This window comes from Silurus meridionalis, chromosome 4 (genome assembly GCF_014805685.1).
Source record: "Silurus meridionalis isolate SWU-2019-XX chromosome 4, ASM1480568v1, whole genome shotgun sequence".
In the NCBI taxonomy this organism is placed as follows: Eukaryota; Metazoa; Chordata; class Actinopteri; order Siluriformes; family Siluridae; genus Silurus; species Silurus meridionalis.
The window spans coordinates 9,543,574-9,561,555 of record NC_060887.1 but is presented as its reverse complement, the minus strand read 5'-3'; the positions used below and the strand labels follow the sequence as shown (position 1 = coordinate 9,561,555).

The 17,982-nt window shown below is 40.9% G+C and overlaps 1 protein-coding gene across 1 annotated transcript in view; it reads right to left on the bottom strand.

Annotated features, from left to right (window-relative positions):
* cadm4 (cell adhesion molecule 4) overlaps positions 1-14,110 on the bottom strand; it is a 198,901-nt gene extending 184,791 nt beyond the window's left edge. The window contains exon 1 of the mRNA XM_046846975.1: positions 13,843-14,110. Within this exon, the coding sequence (XP_046702931.1) occupies positions 13,843-13,915 (73 nt within the window). The 5' untranslated portion in view covers positions 13,916-14,110. The remainder of the gene's footprint in view (positions 1-13,842) is intronic.
* Positions 14,111-17,982: the final 3,872 nt, after the last annotated feature.

Genomic DNA, 17,982 nt, shown 5'->3' with positions numbered 1-17,982 from the left:
GGTTTTAAGATGGTACCGAGCCAAATATGATGACGATTAGACCAGGTTTGTGGACAGAGAACCCGAAAAAAACAACAGTTTCAAACCAAATCCAATATTCGGAAAATCTCATTAATTGCGCAACGATGGTGCCAGAGTGTTAGCAGCTTTTGGGTTTAATTTAGTCAAAATGTTTCTTATTCTCTTCCCAATTTCACATTTTTTTTACCCTAGCAAGAAGAATTGAAAAAAGAAAAGATATACCAATATAGAAGAATATCAATAAGAAGTCAAAGCCACTGCCAGCAAAGCTTCGCTCTCAAATAAATAAAACTTCTTTAGAAGTTAAAGGAGACAAAAATCTGACTAGGTATCTAAATCTGAATTGTCAAAAGTCACTCCACCATGAATCCTTCCAATTTTCTTTATCAATGCAACAATTTTCACATTCCCAGACTTCAGCGAGCACAAAGTCGTTCATGTGATCATGTGATTTCTGCAGAAATATAACATTCTATTCTCAGTAATATTCCAATTTGGTTTTACCGAATGTGTCCTTCCCTAATAGTGATGATTGGGAATGCAAACCAACAACAAAAAAAGTTTTTTTCCCCACCCGCTTTCTTGCACTCGCGTATGAAAACAGTGGGTTCGTTCTCTCTTAAGGCTTAAGCGTCTCTCGTTTTCCTGAACACCAGGCTTCTAAAATTCATTTAAAAACAAAAGAGCGTAAAAAACAAAAGTCTGTATGTCAACTGGAAAACAAATACAGGTTGTAAAGAATCCTGCTCTTTTATAAAGCCAATTAAATTAACTAGAAAGCAGAGGTTTATGAACACTATGTTGTATACACTATATGAACAAAAGATTGTAGACGTGGTGCTTTTTGAACATCCCATTCCACATTTACTCCAAATTTGCACTTATAATATCCTCCATTCTTCTGGGAAGATGTTCCACTAGATCTTGAAATGTGCTTGTGGAGATTGATGAGATTTAATTTGGCAAAAAGGGTGTTAATTAAGCTAGGTACTTCCATCCCAAAGGTGTTTAATAGGGTTGAGGTCAGAGCTCTATACTGTAGCAGGTCACTTAAGATCTTCCATCCCAGCTTATTTAGACCATATCTTCATAAAGCTCGCTGTGCACAGGGGCATTGTCATGCTGGAACAGGTTTGGGTCTCCTAGTTGAGTAAAGGAAAAATTTCATGCTACCACCCCAAAGACTTATACAATCGTGTGCCTCCAGCTTTGTGGGAAAAGTTGGGCAAGAACCACATATGACTGGAAAATGTAGGCGTCCAAATACTTTTTATCCATATAGTGTTATATATATATATATATATATTAGCAGAGCTAGCCAAGATGAAGTATTCATGAGGTAACCCCAAGCATTAAAATGCCACACTTTAGTATTACAACACATTCCTGCAATCCTCGCTTCTAATTACATTCACCTGCGTTTCCTGAGGACTGAAACCGAATCGTGATAGTTGTTGTTAGACTGGGTGAACCAGAGGAGTCGAAAAAAAGTGCAAAAGTTTATGTACCCTGAAGGCAAAATAAATGTAGCATTTAGCATGTGTAACATTTTACAAATACCAAGCAGTAAGTGTATTACTTAATTGTCGCGATGACTCTTTTCTCGAATAATAGCTCTTGAACCGACGGCTCTATTGTCTTTGAAATAGCATCATCTACTGTGTTCATTCCCAAAGGACAATGTGCAACTTTTGACAGTCTGGCATTGGAGATGTTCTTTCTTACTCAGTCGAGAACCGTGTGGGGGGAAAAAAAATGTCTGTCAGTCCATCATCTTGCTCTGTGCTTGTAACCCCTCAATATGGACAGTGTTGATTTCAGGAAGTGAGCAGATGGGTTGTGGGGAGATTTCTGGTTTTATTCAAATCAATATAGCGCACAATGACAGGCTAAGGCGTACACGTGGCAGACAAACGGCCCGGTGATTGACAAAAACTAGACTGTAAACTCAAGCCCAATGTTATATTCTTATATGCATATCATAAAAGCGTGGAATTGCATCTGACGCGATGCTAGAATGTGTCTGGCGTTCGGCAATCGGCTGGCGCGATCGTTCTGACTCCTCCGTTAGTCATCACACATATCATATGAAAGGGAACAGGAGGTCATGTTTACAGGCTAAGAATTGCTAGGAGTTGTAGTGTGCCAAACTTCAGGAGTTCATCAGACCCCGTCGTGAAAGTGGCTCAGCTGTCTGTGGGAGATATGATTATTTATCAGATGCGCTCAGAGGATGTGTGTGTGTATGAGAGAGTGTGTGTAGCAGGCTAGTCTCGAAGGTAAAGAGAAAGAATAAGCCCCAAAATCTCTAGTCCAGACATACCAGGCAGTATTCATTTAGAAAACTCTATTCTTATTTATTATCCTCCATTTTTTCCCCTTCTTTCTCTTTGCTAAGAATTGCCCAGAGGCAATTTGCCTCACCAGCCAATCGCCAAGGTCGGCCGACAGGGACGTCTCTACGCTGACCGAAACCTATTTCTTAAACCCGATGCAATCGCCAACAAAAAAAATAATCCTTTGTTATGGGAAGTAATCTCCTCCACTCTGGACCTGAAGTTCTCTCTGCCTCCCTGAGCAATACCCTGACCTTCTGATTCGACGTCTCTTCTCCTCCTGGATAATAAAATAGATCTAAATCACGGCAAACTGCGCCAGTGGATTACAGCCAGAATTTCGCTTCGGCCCCTTCTGTCGTGCTTAGGAAGCTTTAATTGAGGATTTATTTGCAACTTTTTGATGTTTGTTTTTTTTTTTCATGCCGCAAATTCATTGCGGTTAATGAAGATTTATTCCGCGCTTACTAATTACGCGAGATCAAAGGCTGGCTCGAGTCATTGTGGGTTTTTATAGGATGATGGGATGGGAAAGGGCAGACACTGCTGGAATTAGAGATGTGCTGTTATGAAAATCTATAGCCGACAGGCTGTTTAATGTGTGTATCTCCAAAATTTTGGGTAATGACATATCCAGCTGAATTATTACGTGAATAAATACACTGAATGGACAATAGTATTGGCAAACCTGACTTGAATATAGACAGCAATAAGACATAACATCACGTGCCTATTTCAAAATATAACGATTAGTTTGTGTACTTTAATGCAACTCACCACTATAATCAGCAATTTTTTTCATCTAATTTTCTAAACACATCCCGCAATATCACATGATATTCACACGTGCTGAATAGCAAGCCTACTATGACAGACCACAGTCTTTCTCGATATATATATATATATATATATATATATATATATATATATATATATATATATATATATATATATAAATATATATATATATATATATATATATATATATATATATATATATATATATATATATATATATATATATATATGTGTGTGTGTATTGGGTCACCTGGTCATAAGTTTGACATGTGATTTTTGAGCATTTCACTTCACATTTAGTCCCAATTTGCTCTTATAATTCCAGAGGATGTTCCACTGTAGATTGTGTTTATGGATATTTGTGTTTATCAGGCACAAGGGTGTTACGAAAGGCAGGTACTGATGTAGGTGAGGAGACCTGGGGTGCAGTCAGCATCCCAAAGGTGTTCAGTAGGGTTGAGATCAGAGCTCTATAGCAGGCCACTCAAGATCTTCCTCTCCAAAGCATGTAATCCAGATCTTCAAGGAGCTCACTTTGTGCACAGGAGCATTGCCATGCTGAAAAAGGTTTGAGTTTCCAAGTTCAATTGACTGCAAAAATGTATTATAATTATATAAAAATGTCCTAAACAATTTGAGTGCCTCCAGCTTTGTGGTAACAGATTGGAAAAGAACCACATACAGCAGGAAAGGTCAGGTGACCCAATCCTTTTGCCAGTACAGTGTTTGTGTGTGTGTGTGTATATATATATATATATATATATATATATATATATATATATATATATATATATATATATATATATATATATATAAAAAGAAATTCAGAACCATGCAAGAAATTGCCAAAAAAAACTTGGAGTGTCTTGAAAAACTTTAAAGCTGTAAATATTTAGTTATAATTTTCAGAACATGTGATAGTGTAGGAGTATTCATTTACAGTCTGAAAAACAACGATTCTCCGCTATATTCTGTTCGCATCTAGTCGATCAGTCAACGGAGAATGAGAAGAGGAAAAAGCTACAGTTTGCATCTCGGAGCAATGGCAAAAAAGTTATAAAGCATTAATCTGTCTTTGTTTTGCTGCATGACTAATGTCTTTCATCCAACCATTGACTGTTGCTGTAGGGTCGAGTTTTTTCCAGCTGGTCTGACCCTTGACCTGAGCGGGAACATTGATTAGAGGGACTGGGAGCACTTTTTTTGAGGGAGATAAAAAATTTCTTGGAGCTTTCTGATGCTCTTTTTTCTTTTCTTCTTCTCCTGGCTTGGGGCCGAAGATATCAGCGTTGCAATTCTCATTTATACAGCATGCTGCTGAGGACTTGAGTGGGTGTTTTGTCAAGTGCAGAGAGGGTGAAGAGTGTGTGTGTGAGCTTCACCCTGGACTCACCACTCACAGTGACAGATTCAGTGGACAGTGGGTGGCTCGAAAAAATGCCCCCATTGATCATTTGCTCTCTGTGTCGCTGCCATGTTTTCCTCTTGTTCTCTGTAGTCATCTACACCCTGACCACTCACCTCTTCTCTATTTGTCTTACAAGTGGTGTTTTCTTCTTCCCTCTCAAATGCACTCTTTCCTCTTGGTGGAATCGTTGCAAAACTCTTCTGCTCTGCATGTGCTTCTCTCTCGCTCTCTTTCTTGCTCTTTCTCTCTCTAACCCGCCGGCCTTCTTCTTTCTTTCTGGAGATGGCTCGTTTGGCTGCCATTTGTTCTCTTCCCCTTTTCTCTCATCCGCCGCCCACTGCTCGCTGAATGAGGGATTTTCTTTCTCGCCCAAGATTCATATGGCATTGACTTGTTCATATGACTTTTTAATGACTTGAAAAAAAAAAAAAAAAAAGGATGGAAAGACGTTTTATAGGCAGACATTTCCCTCACTGATCAGAATTACTGGTGAACAGAAAAGCAGAACCGAACACGCACACAAGATGAGAAAGATAAGATAAGGAAAGATAAGAAATTCTTAGTTTTGTAGGAATGATGTAGTTGTTTAAAGGCATCCAAAGCGGCACTTTTCTCAATTCAGACCTTGGAAAACAAATTCTCAACAGTCGCAGCACAGCAACGTCTTCAGTTTTGTATATGCAGCATTAGTAAGTTAGTTATAGTAATGTCCACAGACTGAAAATGGAAATCTGCCTTTGGGTTTGCGACAAAAAACAAAGAAAATACATTTAAAATATGTAAAAATTCTAAAACCTTACATTCATACATAAAACTGTGGTTTATCACACCTGAGTTCAATTTCTCTCGCCACACCAAGGCCTGATTACTGCTACACCTGTTTATAATCAAGACATCTCTTAAATAGGACCTGCCTGACAAAGTGAAGTAGACCAAAAGATCCTCAAAAGCTACACATCATGCTGAGATCCAAAGAAATTCAGAAACGAATGAGAAAAAGTCATTGAGATCTATCAGTCTGGAAAAGGTTATAAAGCAATTTCTAAAGCTTTGGGACTCCAGTGAACCACAGTGAGAGCCGTTATTCACAAATGACTAAAACATGGAACAGTGGAGAACCTTCCCAGAAGTAGCCGGCTGACCAAAATTACCCCAAAAGCACAAAGATGACTCATCAAATAATAAAAATCTTCATTTAAAAACTGCATGTTACGTTCACTTGTGTTATCTTTTACTAATATTTAAATTAGTTTGATGATCTGAAACATTAAAGTGTGACAAACATGCCAAAAAAATAAGAAATCAGGAAGGGGGAAAACACTTTTTCACACCACTGTATATACATATTTATCAATCACATATCCATACCTACTCACATTCCTGTCTCAGCATTCAACATCCTAAAGGCAGACGGCAAAAATGAGAATTGATTCCTCGCCCATCGTTTTTTACAACGTCTCACTTACAACGAGTGTAAGTGATGGGAAGAATCGTCATCATTTAGCTGCCCCCTGCGTCTTACCCACGAGTGCATTTGCTGCCTTAACTGAGTGACCATTAAAAGTACAAAGCCTTACATTTGACTTTGTTCAATTCAATTCTTATTTTAGGTAAAAAAAAAAAAAAAAATTTTGCCAAAAGAAAAAACACAGCAGCAGGCTGCGTCCAGCAGAGTTGTCCATGGGGACGAGGGATTCCTGCTGGGCTTCATAAAAAAATTCTCTGGAGAGGTTTTGGGGTCTCCTGCAGGTGGGAATAAGCATGAGGGAAAAACAAAGACCATAGTCATTAACACCAGGAGTGTATGAGACCTGGACCTGGACTGCGTGGTGCATTTAGTAAATGTTTTATTGAGCAATAAGTGCAGAAATGGACAGGGAAAAAAATAAATAAAAAACAAGCACATTTCTTAACATCCACTATGTAGGATTTTCTCACTATTGTCAATGACTATGTAATGAAGATATATGAGAAATATTTTATCATTACGAATTAATCTGATGTGATTTCTGCTTATTCATTACGCATATATGCCTGTCCTTCAATCATTTACATAGTCCTTCTTAGTCACAATGTCTTTGTCTTTGTTCTTGTTTTGATTCCTATTATCTTCGAATTATTGCAGTGGTCCGAAGAAATCTTCTGTACATACATGTACATAATAAAAATCCTGTTTATGTTTGGACTATGTGCTCAGGATGCACAAGTGCATGCAAAAACCATCTCTTTCCGATTTCCACCCTGACTCGTGGTCCCCGCAATTCTTTCGGTCGTCCTACTCCTGATGAAACTGCTACATATTTACATCCAGAAAAGATTTACAACCTGGTTAAGCAAACATCTGTCCTGTTTGACGAGGGAACACGAATGTTAAAGTGGGCAAGTATTTCTTGTCGGATGTAATAAGGTGTCGTCGCTTACTAAAATGACAACAGGGCTGTGTTGACTGCCTGTTTGAGCTGAGAATATGTCGCCCCCCGAAGCACTACTTCTGTTTGAATGTGGAGTTCAAAAAGAAAATGTCTGCTTTCTGCAAACACCTTCACACAGCAGGTATGCTTTCCATCTCAATGCTAGTCTTGCTATAGTCACTCTTTGTTTCTTAGATATTTGGACTCCTTAAAAAACGAAAAAGCGCACTTCTTCTCTTCCTCCAGACTGCGTCACTGTCACCCTTCAATCTCTCGACACGGCCTTGAAGGCCGGGTGCGCTTGCGCGGCATTAACCGTTCTCTCAAGGAGCCCCGTAACCTTTCTCTCGCCGCGGCTCCTTCATTTAATCGAGTCTAGCGGGGGCTACGGTTCTCATCCTGTTTGAATAATTACATCTCGGGCTTGAGATCTCCAGCTTTCTGTGCTTAAAAATGTGTTTAAAGGAGTCGTTTGTCTTTTTTTCCCCTCTCCCTTTTGGGCCCTCTGCTGCTTGTTAGACGAATTGGAATAGTGTGAAAAACACGCAGCATGTCATCCTTACTGTTAGGTCTAGTTTCCTATTATGGAAAGTCAAAGGCCAGGGCTAGTTTTCAGCCGGGGGACAGGAAAATATCGGCAGAATGCTTCGCATTGCCATACAAATGTATATCGTATAGAAACACAAAGAACAGGAAAAGGAAATACCTTGTAATTTCTTCAGCAAGCATAGAGGTTGACATGTGGCTTCACACTATCTAAATAATCACATATAATGAGAAAAGGTTGGCATTTTATAAAAGAAATCTCTCACATACGTATTTGTGTGCAGAAGCAAAGGCTTTGATTGAGTTTGGTTTTCGTGTGTATGTGAGTGTGTGTGCACAGAAATGAGACAAGACGGATCAAGACAGTCATGGAAACGAACAGAAGAATGTGCTCCTCTTAATACCAACAGCCTCTTGACTTACACAATTCACTCTCTCTGATGCTCTTTACCTCCCACAAGCTCTGCCCTTTTATTGTGATCTTCACACACAATACAGCTTCAGCTACAGCTGTTCTGCATCCCCGCTGAGCTCTGCTGCTACATGAGCGCATTACAATTTAATTCCACCTCGCGCTAAAAAACCCGACGAGTGAAAAAATACAAGCTTTCTAACTGTCTGTATCTCAATTTCCTCGACTGCCCTGTGCCGCCGTTTTTCCCGTCTATGCATCCGTCATACTCGCGTCTCTGTCAAACGCGTCGTATCAGCCCAGCCCTCTATGGATTAGCAGAGATGAAACTGCCTTGAATTCGGATGACTGAAAGGAGATGGATGGATATACGGGAGATATAAGGAAGAGCTGCTACATATATCGGTATAACAAGCAAAAAAAACATTTCAGATGCATCATATTAGTTATATTCGAATAATTGTGTCATTCGGTGGCTTGATGGGAAATGGAGGGAAACACAAAAAAACAGGACCAGGAACAAGACAAGAGTAGAAATCTGTACTCATGCTGCTTGTGTCTTTATTGCAAATTAAACATGACTAAACATATTTTGTATTCTGTGAGAAAAATAAAACCTCATGGTGCTCGAGGTGCAATGAAGTGGTCATCATTAGTAAGTTTAGGTTACAGTATGTCTACACAAATCCAGATACATTATAAGACAACATTTGTTGTGTAAAATCGCTCTGCATTCACACTATTGCTTTCAATTGTTTCCCCAAAGTTGCTCATCCACACTGAAAAACATTTACGTCTCTGTACTGCTCATGAGTAAAACACAGTTCACACAAAGTTATCTACTTTGGAAAGTGTTTTTTTTTTTTGTTTTATGTCCACTAAAAACGCAGTCTCGGTGTGAACAGAAAACCAAAACTGAGAGGAAATATGCTGGACATGGCCTTAATTCTTCATTTTCTTGAAGGCAAAATAAACAGCACAAAAAAATGTGCGGGCCAAAACCGCTTGAACACACACCATATCGAAACCTCAGACCTTCATACCTACTAACTTTCGAGGAGAACTCCGATTAAGTTCCACATATGACATCATTGGGAGATGTACCTAGGACCCCCAAAAATTTCAATGTTAAAAAAAAAATCAACACAAATAAACGATTAGTATGATTATAACCAATACGATCGATTCACTTACACCGATATCACCATCCACGACTATGAAAATGTATTTCTTTCTGATTGAAAGGTACCGATGATAAATCTGTAACCTCATTATCCACAAGAGAAAGACGGCCTATAAACGTCGTCTCGGATCCTAACGCTTCGCGCTGATGGAAAGTTTGGAAATAAAAGCTTTATAGCTCCAATAAACAGCGAGAAGATTCATGTGTTAAAAAACTTGGGTCTAATATTTGAATGATTGTATTAGTGCTATAAAATGAACCCATGCCTCAGGAAATTGTATTTTATAGTCCCAAAAGGCTGCAAAACAATTCCAAGCCTGAGATTAATCTTTTCACTTGTCACAAAATGATTTTACAGAAATTGGAATTCGATTTGTGGTTTTTAATTCTAGTGACAAGAAGGCTGTGGGTTCAAATCCCACACCTGCCACGAAGGTGTGTATACATTTAAAAAAAGACATAAATCTCAAATCATTATTTACTGGTTGTGTAAAAACCACATGCTTTAAGGAAATGACACAAGTGAATTGAAACCACACTAAGGAAGTGAGAAATCGTGAAAAAAAGACGATTGACGCCGTAAACGAAGATACGAGAGCAGGTTGAGTGTGCGAGATCAGCTTGGTTTGATTGATAGTTATGGTAAAAAAAAAACTGGTGACCGGCACCAAACGCAGCCTGCGACTTACCACCGAGGACTGATGGAGGTGTAAAGCAGGAACACAAATAGATGAGCACACCATCAGGCTCCATCACTCTCAGTCTCCCTGTCTCTCTTGCCAAAGAGTGAATGCGGTGCATGCAACGGACGCGATTAAACGCCGTCATGGCCACCAGACCTGACTTGTCTATATAATCCTAAAGCACAAAACAAACACCCCTTCAATTTTTTTTTATTCCTTCACACCCGTCTCCGAGACTTTCAAAATAAAGCATTATAGAGCAAGCATGAAATGAGCAATACAAAGTAACTTAGTAACTAAACAAAGTAGTAACTAAACACTTAGTGCTCTCCGGTGCGGCCTGCTCTCGACCCAGGCGAAGAGGAGAAGCTAATCTTACAAAAGGCTTCGAGATTCCAGGATTTCACTTTGATTGCCGCTCTGAACCACGCGGGCGGTGGAAGGTGGGTTCACTTCTTTTAATTAAATGTCAACATCTTTATTTTCGCGGGAGAATTACGCACCCATGGGCTCCGGATCAAACGGATCAACAGCGGCTTACGGAGGAGGCGTTCGAGAACGGTGTCGAGTAAAGATGCCGCATTCGGGGGACGACGTAGAAGGGAAGCCTTATGGCTCAAACTCGAGACGAATGCGAGACCCGCATGAGAAGTGGAATCATTTTCAGCAGAGGAAAACTGTAAATCTGAGTGCATGTGTATGTACACTGCAAGCAAAGTATTTTTTTTTTTTTTACGGTCTGCTGGCACCGGCGAACGTTGACAGAGTCCAAGCGAATGATGAAAACAGATTCGAGTGAACGACTCGCGTATTGCTCTCCACTAAATAAACAAATCGGGGTGATTAAGCGGACGAGGCCAGCGAAAACTAAAGTAATAGCGGTGCCAGGAGCCGAGCAGAGATCGTCACACTGCTTTGCCTACGTGTGTGCGCATGTATAGGTTTGCTTGTGTGTGTGTGTGTGTGTGTGTGTGTGTGTGTGTGTGTGTGTGTGTGTGTGTGTGTGTGAGAGAGAGAAAGGGCAAAGGACTGGTTTGATCTCAGGGATACACAACGTGTTTCTGCTTGCCCCGAGCCTGAGGGGACTCACAGCCACAAAAGCTATGTAAACGAGGAATTGGCTGTCAGGTGAGTGATTCAAAATGTTCATGTAAACACACACACATATTTACACACCTGGAGACAACTCTGTATTACTCCTCTGTTTCTGCAACTATCTCCGTTCCATCCCTCATGTCTCCACTCTCTGTCTATTAGAGACCAGGCACATACTTTGTTCCAGGTTCATTATCCGACTGCTTTCTGCTTCACCCCGGCGCTGGGTGAGGCGGGATGGAGCAGAAATATGGACCGTCTGGGGGGCCCTGAGGACTGGTTTTTGAGAAACGCTGCTCTAAATGAACCCATCTTTCTTTCTGTCATGCTTTTCACTCTACCTCCCTCTCTCTTACCCTCCTTCCCTCCCTCCATCTTTTCATGGCTCGGGCCCATCTTATTTCACTCTCCATCTGCATCCTGCTTTTTGCCTTGTTCATTTGAGTCACAACTGTATGCAGGCTGGGAGCACCTCCTCTCTTCATCCCTTTCTCTCTCTCTCCCTCGCTCTCGCTCTCTTTTTCTCACTAGGCTCTTCATCACCACCTCTCTGCTCAATGAGTTTTCCCATCCAGTACTCCAGGGGTGGGAAGGACGCCATGTAAATCTGCTATCAAAAGTCTCATCTGATTTGCCAGACAACATGATGCGATCAGACCTCTCTCTCCCTCTCTCTCTCTCTCACCCTCTTTCATTCTAACCCCCTCTTTCTCTCTCTCTCGTTCCCTCTCCACCGTCTTCTCCTCCCTCCCCCACTGCTTCATGTCACAGAAGAGATTAATGAGTCTGATCGCCAAACCGCCTCCCAGCCTCAGTTGTCCAATAAGGAGCCCTGTAAGTAACACACACACACACACACACATACACACAAGCTACACATACAGCCGATCAAGCATAACAAACACACACTGGGAGCTGAACCGCATGCTAGACTGCGGGATGCCACATGACCCGGTGAGCTCTATTTATTAAAGCGTAGCAAATTATATTTCAACCCCACGCATCATCGCAGCGTGAGAGCCTCGAAAAAACAAGGGGGATCAGAAACAATGGCGGAAACGAGCTATGAAAATGATTAGAGCCCATTACTAATCGAAAAGCTGTTCGAAAAAGCGAAAAGCAAGCGCTAGAAAGAGATTACAATTTTCCACTGTTATATCATTCACCATCAACCAGATTTGCAGCTAAATCTTTGAAACAACAAAGTAATCCCTTTGCTTTTTTTTCTCCTTTCACACATATGCAAGTGATTAGGTGAAGAAATAAACAAAAAAAAAGGCTGCTCAAATATCTCAGAAAAAAAAAAAAAGCCCTAATATATAACAATGATATGTGTTACGGAGGCGATCTGGCAGGACGCTCGTTCTCCGCTCACACACCTGACACATGTCACGAATTCATTTACAGGTGGTGGAGGTGTGTTGCCTCCTACATGAGCAGAGAAAATCACTAGACTGGACTCCGGCCAGACAGGAGCGTACCGCTGAGCTCTTCTTTTGTTACAGAACTCCCTCGAGATGATGCACTTATCATGGGATGGCAGGCGTGAAACACACCGCCCTGTTGGGGATTGCATGGGCGAAGGCCTGGAGGAGTAGGAGGAGGAGGAGGAGGAGGGCGCAGCAGATGAAGCAGAGAGGGGGACGTATACTGCCGATGCCATCCATCCTGCAAGGGGTGACATCGTGTACTCCACAATGCTCATCTACCCTCAGGGTCACACAGAGCACAGGACGGGTTATTACAGAAAAGCGAGGATGCAAATCGAATCCAGATTGATGGGGAAAGGATTTATGATTGGCTGTCATGAAGTCAAAAATAAATCCTTAGAGGGATCCTTTCATGCGTTTGGGTTGGAATAAAGAGAATATTTAGAAATATACATACAAACATACATACATACATACATACATACATAAATCCATTCCTACATACTGTACATACATATCTCATAGATAGAAAAAAGAAATACACACATTTGTGTGCGTGTGTGTTTCGAATTCAGTGCAAGCCGAAAGTTCATGCCCATTTTGTACTTGGCCTAACGACCCACAAATCTATCTATCCCTACAACCTGACGACAAGAAGCAGTGCCCTTACTGCGAGCAGGCTGCAGTCAGAAAAGAGAACAATGACAAAAGCAAGGGGTCCGATGGCTGCGTCCCAAACCACACAGTACAGTACTACAACGTACACCTACCCTTACTACCTCATCTCCACCTCATCCTTACAACACTTCCTACAGGTGTATTATGAGGAGCAATACAGTAGATTTAAAACAGGGGGGGGGGGGTGGGGGGGTTGCTGCTCCACGGTTTGGAACGCGGTCCTGGTTGTGACGTCATTCTGTGCAATCACTCAATCGCAGCCTGTGTTGTGACGTCGTTCAGGGCAATCACTGGGAATTTCAGGGGTTTTATTGCAAAAAAAGAAAAAAGAAAAAGTAAAAGCCCTGGATTCTGTCCAATGCAAATGAAGGGAAATGAAGGGAAACTACAAAACACCAGCACTATGCTTTCCATCAAACAGGCCATGTGGAGGAAATGAATGAGTGTGTGTATACATATATATATATATATATATATATATATATATATATATATATATATATATATACACACACACACACATATATATATATATTTATATATATGTGTGTGTGTGTGTGTGTGTGTGTGTGTGTGTGTGTGTGTGTGTGTGTGTGTGTGTGTGTGATCGAGCCTGTAGGAACGGAGAGATCACTTATACACGCGCGTTGTAGGCGTACCAAAGGCATAATAACACACGGGCACGGTGAGCGCACGCACTCACTCTCACACACACACACACACGCACGCACGCACGCGGGCGCGCATACACATCGGACTGAGGTTCATGGAGAGAGAAGGATGTGGACAAAATAGTGAGACAGTGGGACAGTTGAGAGCATGCACAGTGTAAGGGTCTTACCTGTGCGCAGGAAGGACAGTAGGAGCAGAGTGAGGAATACACCGCAGTACCTCCAAACGGACAAAAATGCCATGGCAGCTCTGCTTCCGTATTTAAGTCCTTCTTCCAGTCCGATCCCGAGGCGTGTTAAAAGTTTGTTGCGGAACTCCGAGGTTGGCTGAAATCGGCTGGTTCTTACATACTAACGCCACCGAGATGCGCTGATCTGAGCGGCTCCTGGAAGGTCCGGCTTTTCCACCGCGTACTTCACACTGCTGTCAACTGGCAGGACAGAAGGGGGTGGGGATGAGGGGGCGTTACTAAGCCCGAGCTCGACCAATCACGTCGAAGTGGATGAACCATGGGCGGAGTTTTGATAGCAATTTAAAGGCAATCATGGGCGGGGTTTGGTTGCCAATTAAAAAAAAAGATTGTAAAAAAAAAAAAAAAAAAGCATGGCTTTTTAAAATAATTGAAATCAATGCGTCATAAACGTGATTAAGTGCAAGCATTAGCGGCATTACAGAGCACAGGATGCGCTTTACTGTTCCACATTACAGCCTGATCTTAAAACTCCTCAGGCTTTGCTAATGAAATGGATTCAGAATCACGGCTTGCTGTGGATTTGTAAAGGATTCGGACAATTTATGGTCCCTTTCATGTTCTTCTTCTTTTCTTCGTTTTTCTTTTTTAAATCAAGGTTAGGTCTTCCTGGGGTCTTCGGGAAATTTGCAGCATTGATAAATGGCCAGAGGAACCTTGGATCTTCATCCTCCAGGCACTGTGTTTACAGTGAAAAGAGAAGGTCTTGTGATTTACGCGTCGCAAAGCTTGTGTTTGGCGACACCACTAGGTGATTTAGGCACACTACAACGCTGAAAGAGACATGGAAGTGTGTGTGTGTGTGTGTGTGTGTGTGTGTGTGTGTGTGTGTGTGTGTGTGTGTGTGTGTGTGTGTGTCGGGGTTGGTTGCTGGTTGATTTTATTGTAGGGACAGCGCATGTATGGCGTTTTGAAGACAAGGTGATGGAGGTGAGATTGAGATGGTTTGGACATGTGCAGGGGAGGGACATGGGGTATATCTGTAGAAGAATGCTGAGGATGGAGCCACCAGGAAGGAGGAAAAGAGGAAGACCAAGGAGGAGGTTTATGGATGTGGTGAGGACAGGGGGGGTATGGAGACGGATGATCCTCTGTGGAGACCCCTAATGGGAGAAGCCGAAAGAAGAAGAAGAAGAAGAGGAATAGGAATTGTATTGGTTTTAATGGAAACTGTAACTGCGTAACCATGTGAGTCTCTACTGGAATGAGGAGGTTGTAGCTTAATGGTTTAGGCATTGGTTTTTAAATCCATAGGTCGTAAGTTAGAATCCCAGCTAGACCAAACTACCACTCCTGGGCCCCTAAGCAAGGCCCTTAACCCTATATTTGCTCAGTTGTATATATGAGATATAATGTAATTCATTCTGGATAAAGGTGTCCACCAAATGCCATAAACGTAAATGGTCATTTGTAGTCTTCTATTGGTGGCATGTTATGTCGAGCAGATACCATTAAGGACCAATAGAACTCCTCTGAGATACTGAAGATCATATGATGTATCCACTGCATACCAATAGGGTCCATTAGGACATCATCATATTCAGCATCCAGATTCCCTCATGTTTCTTTAGTTTGAGGATAATAATGGTTGTAATAATGTACACTTGAGAAGATGGGAGAACATTAATGGTTGTATGGGTAAGCTAATATTGTGTAGTGGAAACCATTTATATTCATGTGATTGGTTCTATTGTTTGCTTTTATTTATTTGTTTACCAGGAAATACAAAAGACTATGCACTATGCAAATGCACAACATTGTTAGATGAGTGCAGGAAAATACAAACACTAGACAGAGCAATAAATACATCTTGGGTAAAGGAGGAATTGTAAAGTTTAGAACATGTAGTCCTGAAGCCCAGTGAAGTGGGACAGAATATTATGACTCCAGGACAACTGTGCAATCTACAGTACTGCGGGAAAGATGTAGGCAGGTGCAAAAAAAAGAATGCTGTCAACAATAGAAGTGTTAATAGTTTAAAAATGGAAAGTGAATAAACAAAAGAGAAATCCAAATCGAATCAATATTTGGTGGGACCACCCTTTACCTGCAAAACAGCATCAATTCTTCTAGGTTCACTTACACTCAAAATCCTCTTTCTGTAATCACAGACAGACTTAATGATGTTGCGATCAGGGCTCTGTGGGAGCCAAAACTATTACTATTAGGACTCCTTGTTCTTCTCTATGCTGAAGATAGTTCTTAATGTCATTGGCTGTATGTTTGGGGTCGTTGTCCAGCCTAAAACATTTGCACAGTACTGTACAATTGATTAGGATGCCATTAAAAAGGATGATTAAAAATCCACATTTTCTCTCAATGTCACCCCTATTCTTGCCCTCTATCTTTTCTCTCTCTCTCTCTCTCTCTCTCTCTCTCTCTCTCTCTCTCTCTCTCTCTCTGCCGAATTAAAAAACAGCTATACTTCAGATATAACCTCAAAGCATGTGACATTGTTACCTAGGTAACCATTGATAATTCAATTTGCAATTTCAACAATGGACATTGTCCCAAAGCATCTTTACAGAATAAAATAGGTTGTGAATATATATTTTAGCATTCTAAATTAGTCTTTATATGTTTATTCCTAATGAGTGAGCCAGTGGTGACAGTGCCAAGAAAAACTCCCTGAGATGGTATAAGGAGCCCATCCTCATCTGGGTCCCACTAAATGTCCATTCATTATAGTTCCATTATTGCTGAGGTTATCAAATATTCACTGATAAACACTTGAATAAAAAAGTGTTCATGGTAATCGGAGCCCTTGAAACAAGTAATTAAAGCAAACCATCCACACTAGTCCAATCCAAGTCTATATTCATAGTTCTTGAGTTTAACCCTCCACAGTAACCTCATAGATCCTTAAACAGTTCATGTGGAATGGCAGCAAGTAGCCTTTCAGTTCAAGACAACTCCATCGAAAAGTAGGGCATTAAGATAGCTCAGGCAGGTCCAGAGGGCAGAAGGGGACAGGATCACTGGTATCTCAGGAGCATGTTCACTGCAAAATAAACTACTGAATTTAATCAAACAGGCCTGACCAGGCAAATCATCACACTACAGTTGTCCCTGGATCATTCCAGCATTAGTGTTAGCTTGTGATTTATCCATTTTTTATCTCTGCTTATTTGTTAAATGGCCATTTTATTTCCTTGCTGCTTTTATTTCACGACTGTTCTTTGTAGTAAGTCGATCAATCTAAGTGGGCAAAATCAGTTATTGCCGATTGTTACAGTTTATGGCGAATGGAGTGACAAACCCTAAGCAAAAACATAGATCCATCTTGTCTACTTTTACCTTAAACAAATCTTGGGCCCTGGGAAAACATATCTCAGCAGTTGAGTTTGCAAGTAATTGGTCAGATTAATTTTCCACCACAGCAGCTTGGACAGTAATGCCAGCTGCAAGGCAAATCACAGGTTTATATTAATGTGCTTGTTATATTACATTATGGTTTCTATAGTAACAGCTCTTTCGCAGGGATGCTGTGTATAGCGGCGCATTCCACATAATGTAATAAATGGATGTAATAAAAAAAGGAAGCATGTTATGTGTTATGTAAAGCCCCACGGACACTGGTTATCGTGGTTGCAAGACAAACAGTTACTTTTGTCTTATCACCATAAAATTCAAGAAAAATATATATTATAACTGTAAAAAATAGCAGGAAATATTTTGGCAGAATTTCCATACGATGTGATATACATTTTAAAAAGTTTTACTGCTGACAAATTACTTTTTGAGAAAACTCTTCGAAATGTGGACTTAATAAAAAATAATCAACTTTGGGCTTATTTTTGGGTCACTACAGGGATCAGCCATATGATTAGAACCACCTACCTGATATTGTGTGCCACCAAAAATTACTCTGAAAGTCTGCTGTGGTATTTGGCACTAAGATGTCACAGCAGACCCTGTTGGGTCCCAAGTGTTGGACTTTTTTGTCCAGCACATCCTATAGATGCTTGATTGAAAGTGAGATCCGAGGAACTTGGAGGCAAAACCTTTGTCATGTTCCTCAAACCATTTCAGAACAATTGTTTCAGGGAGCGTTATCCT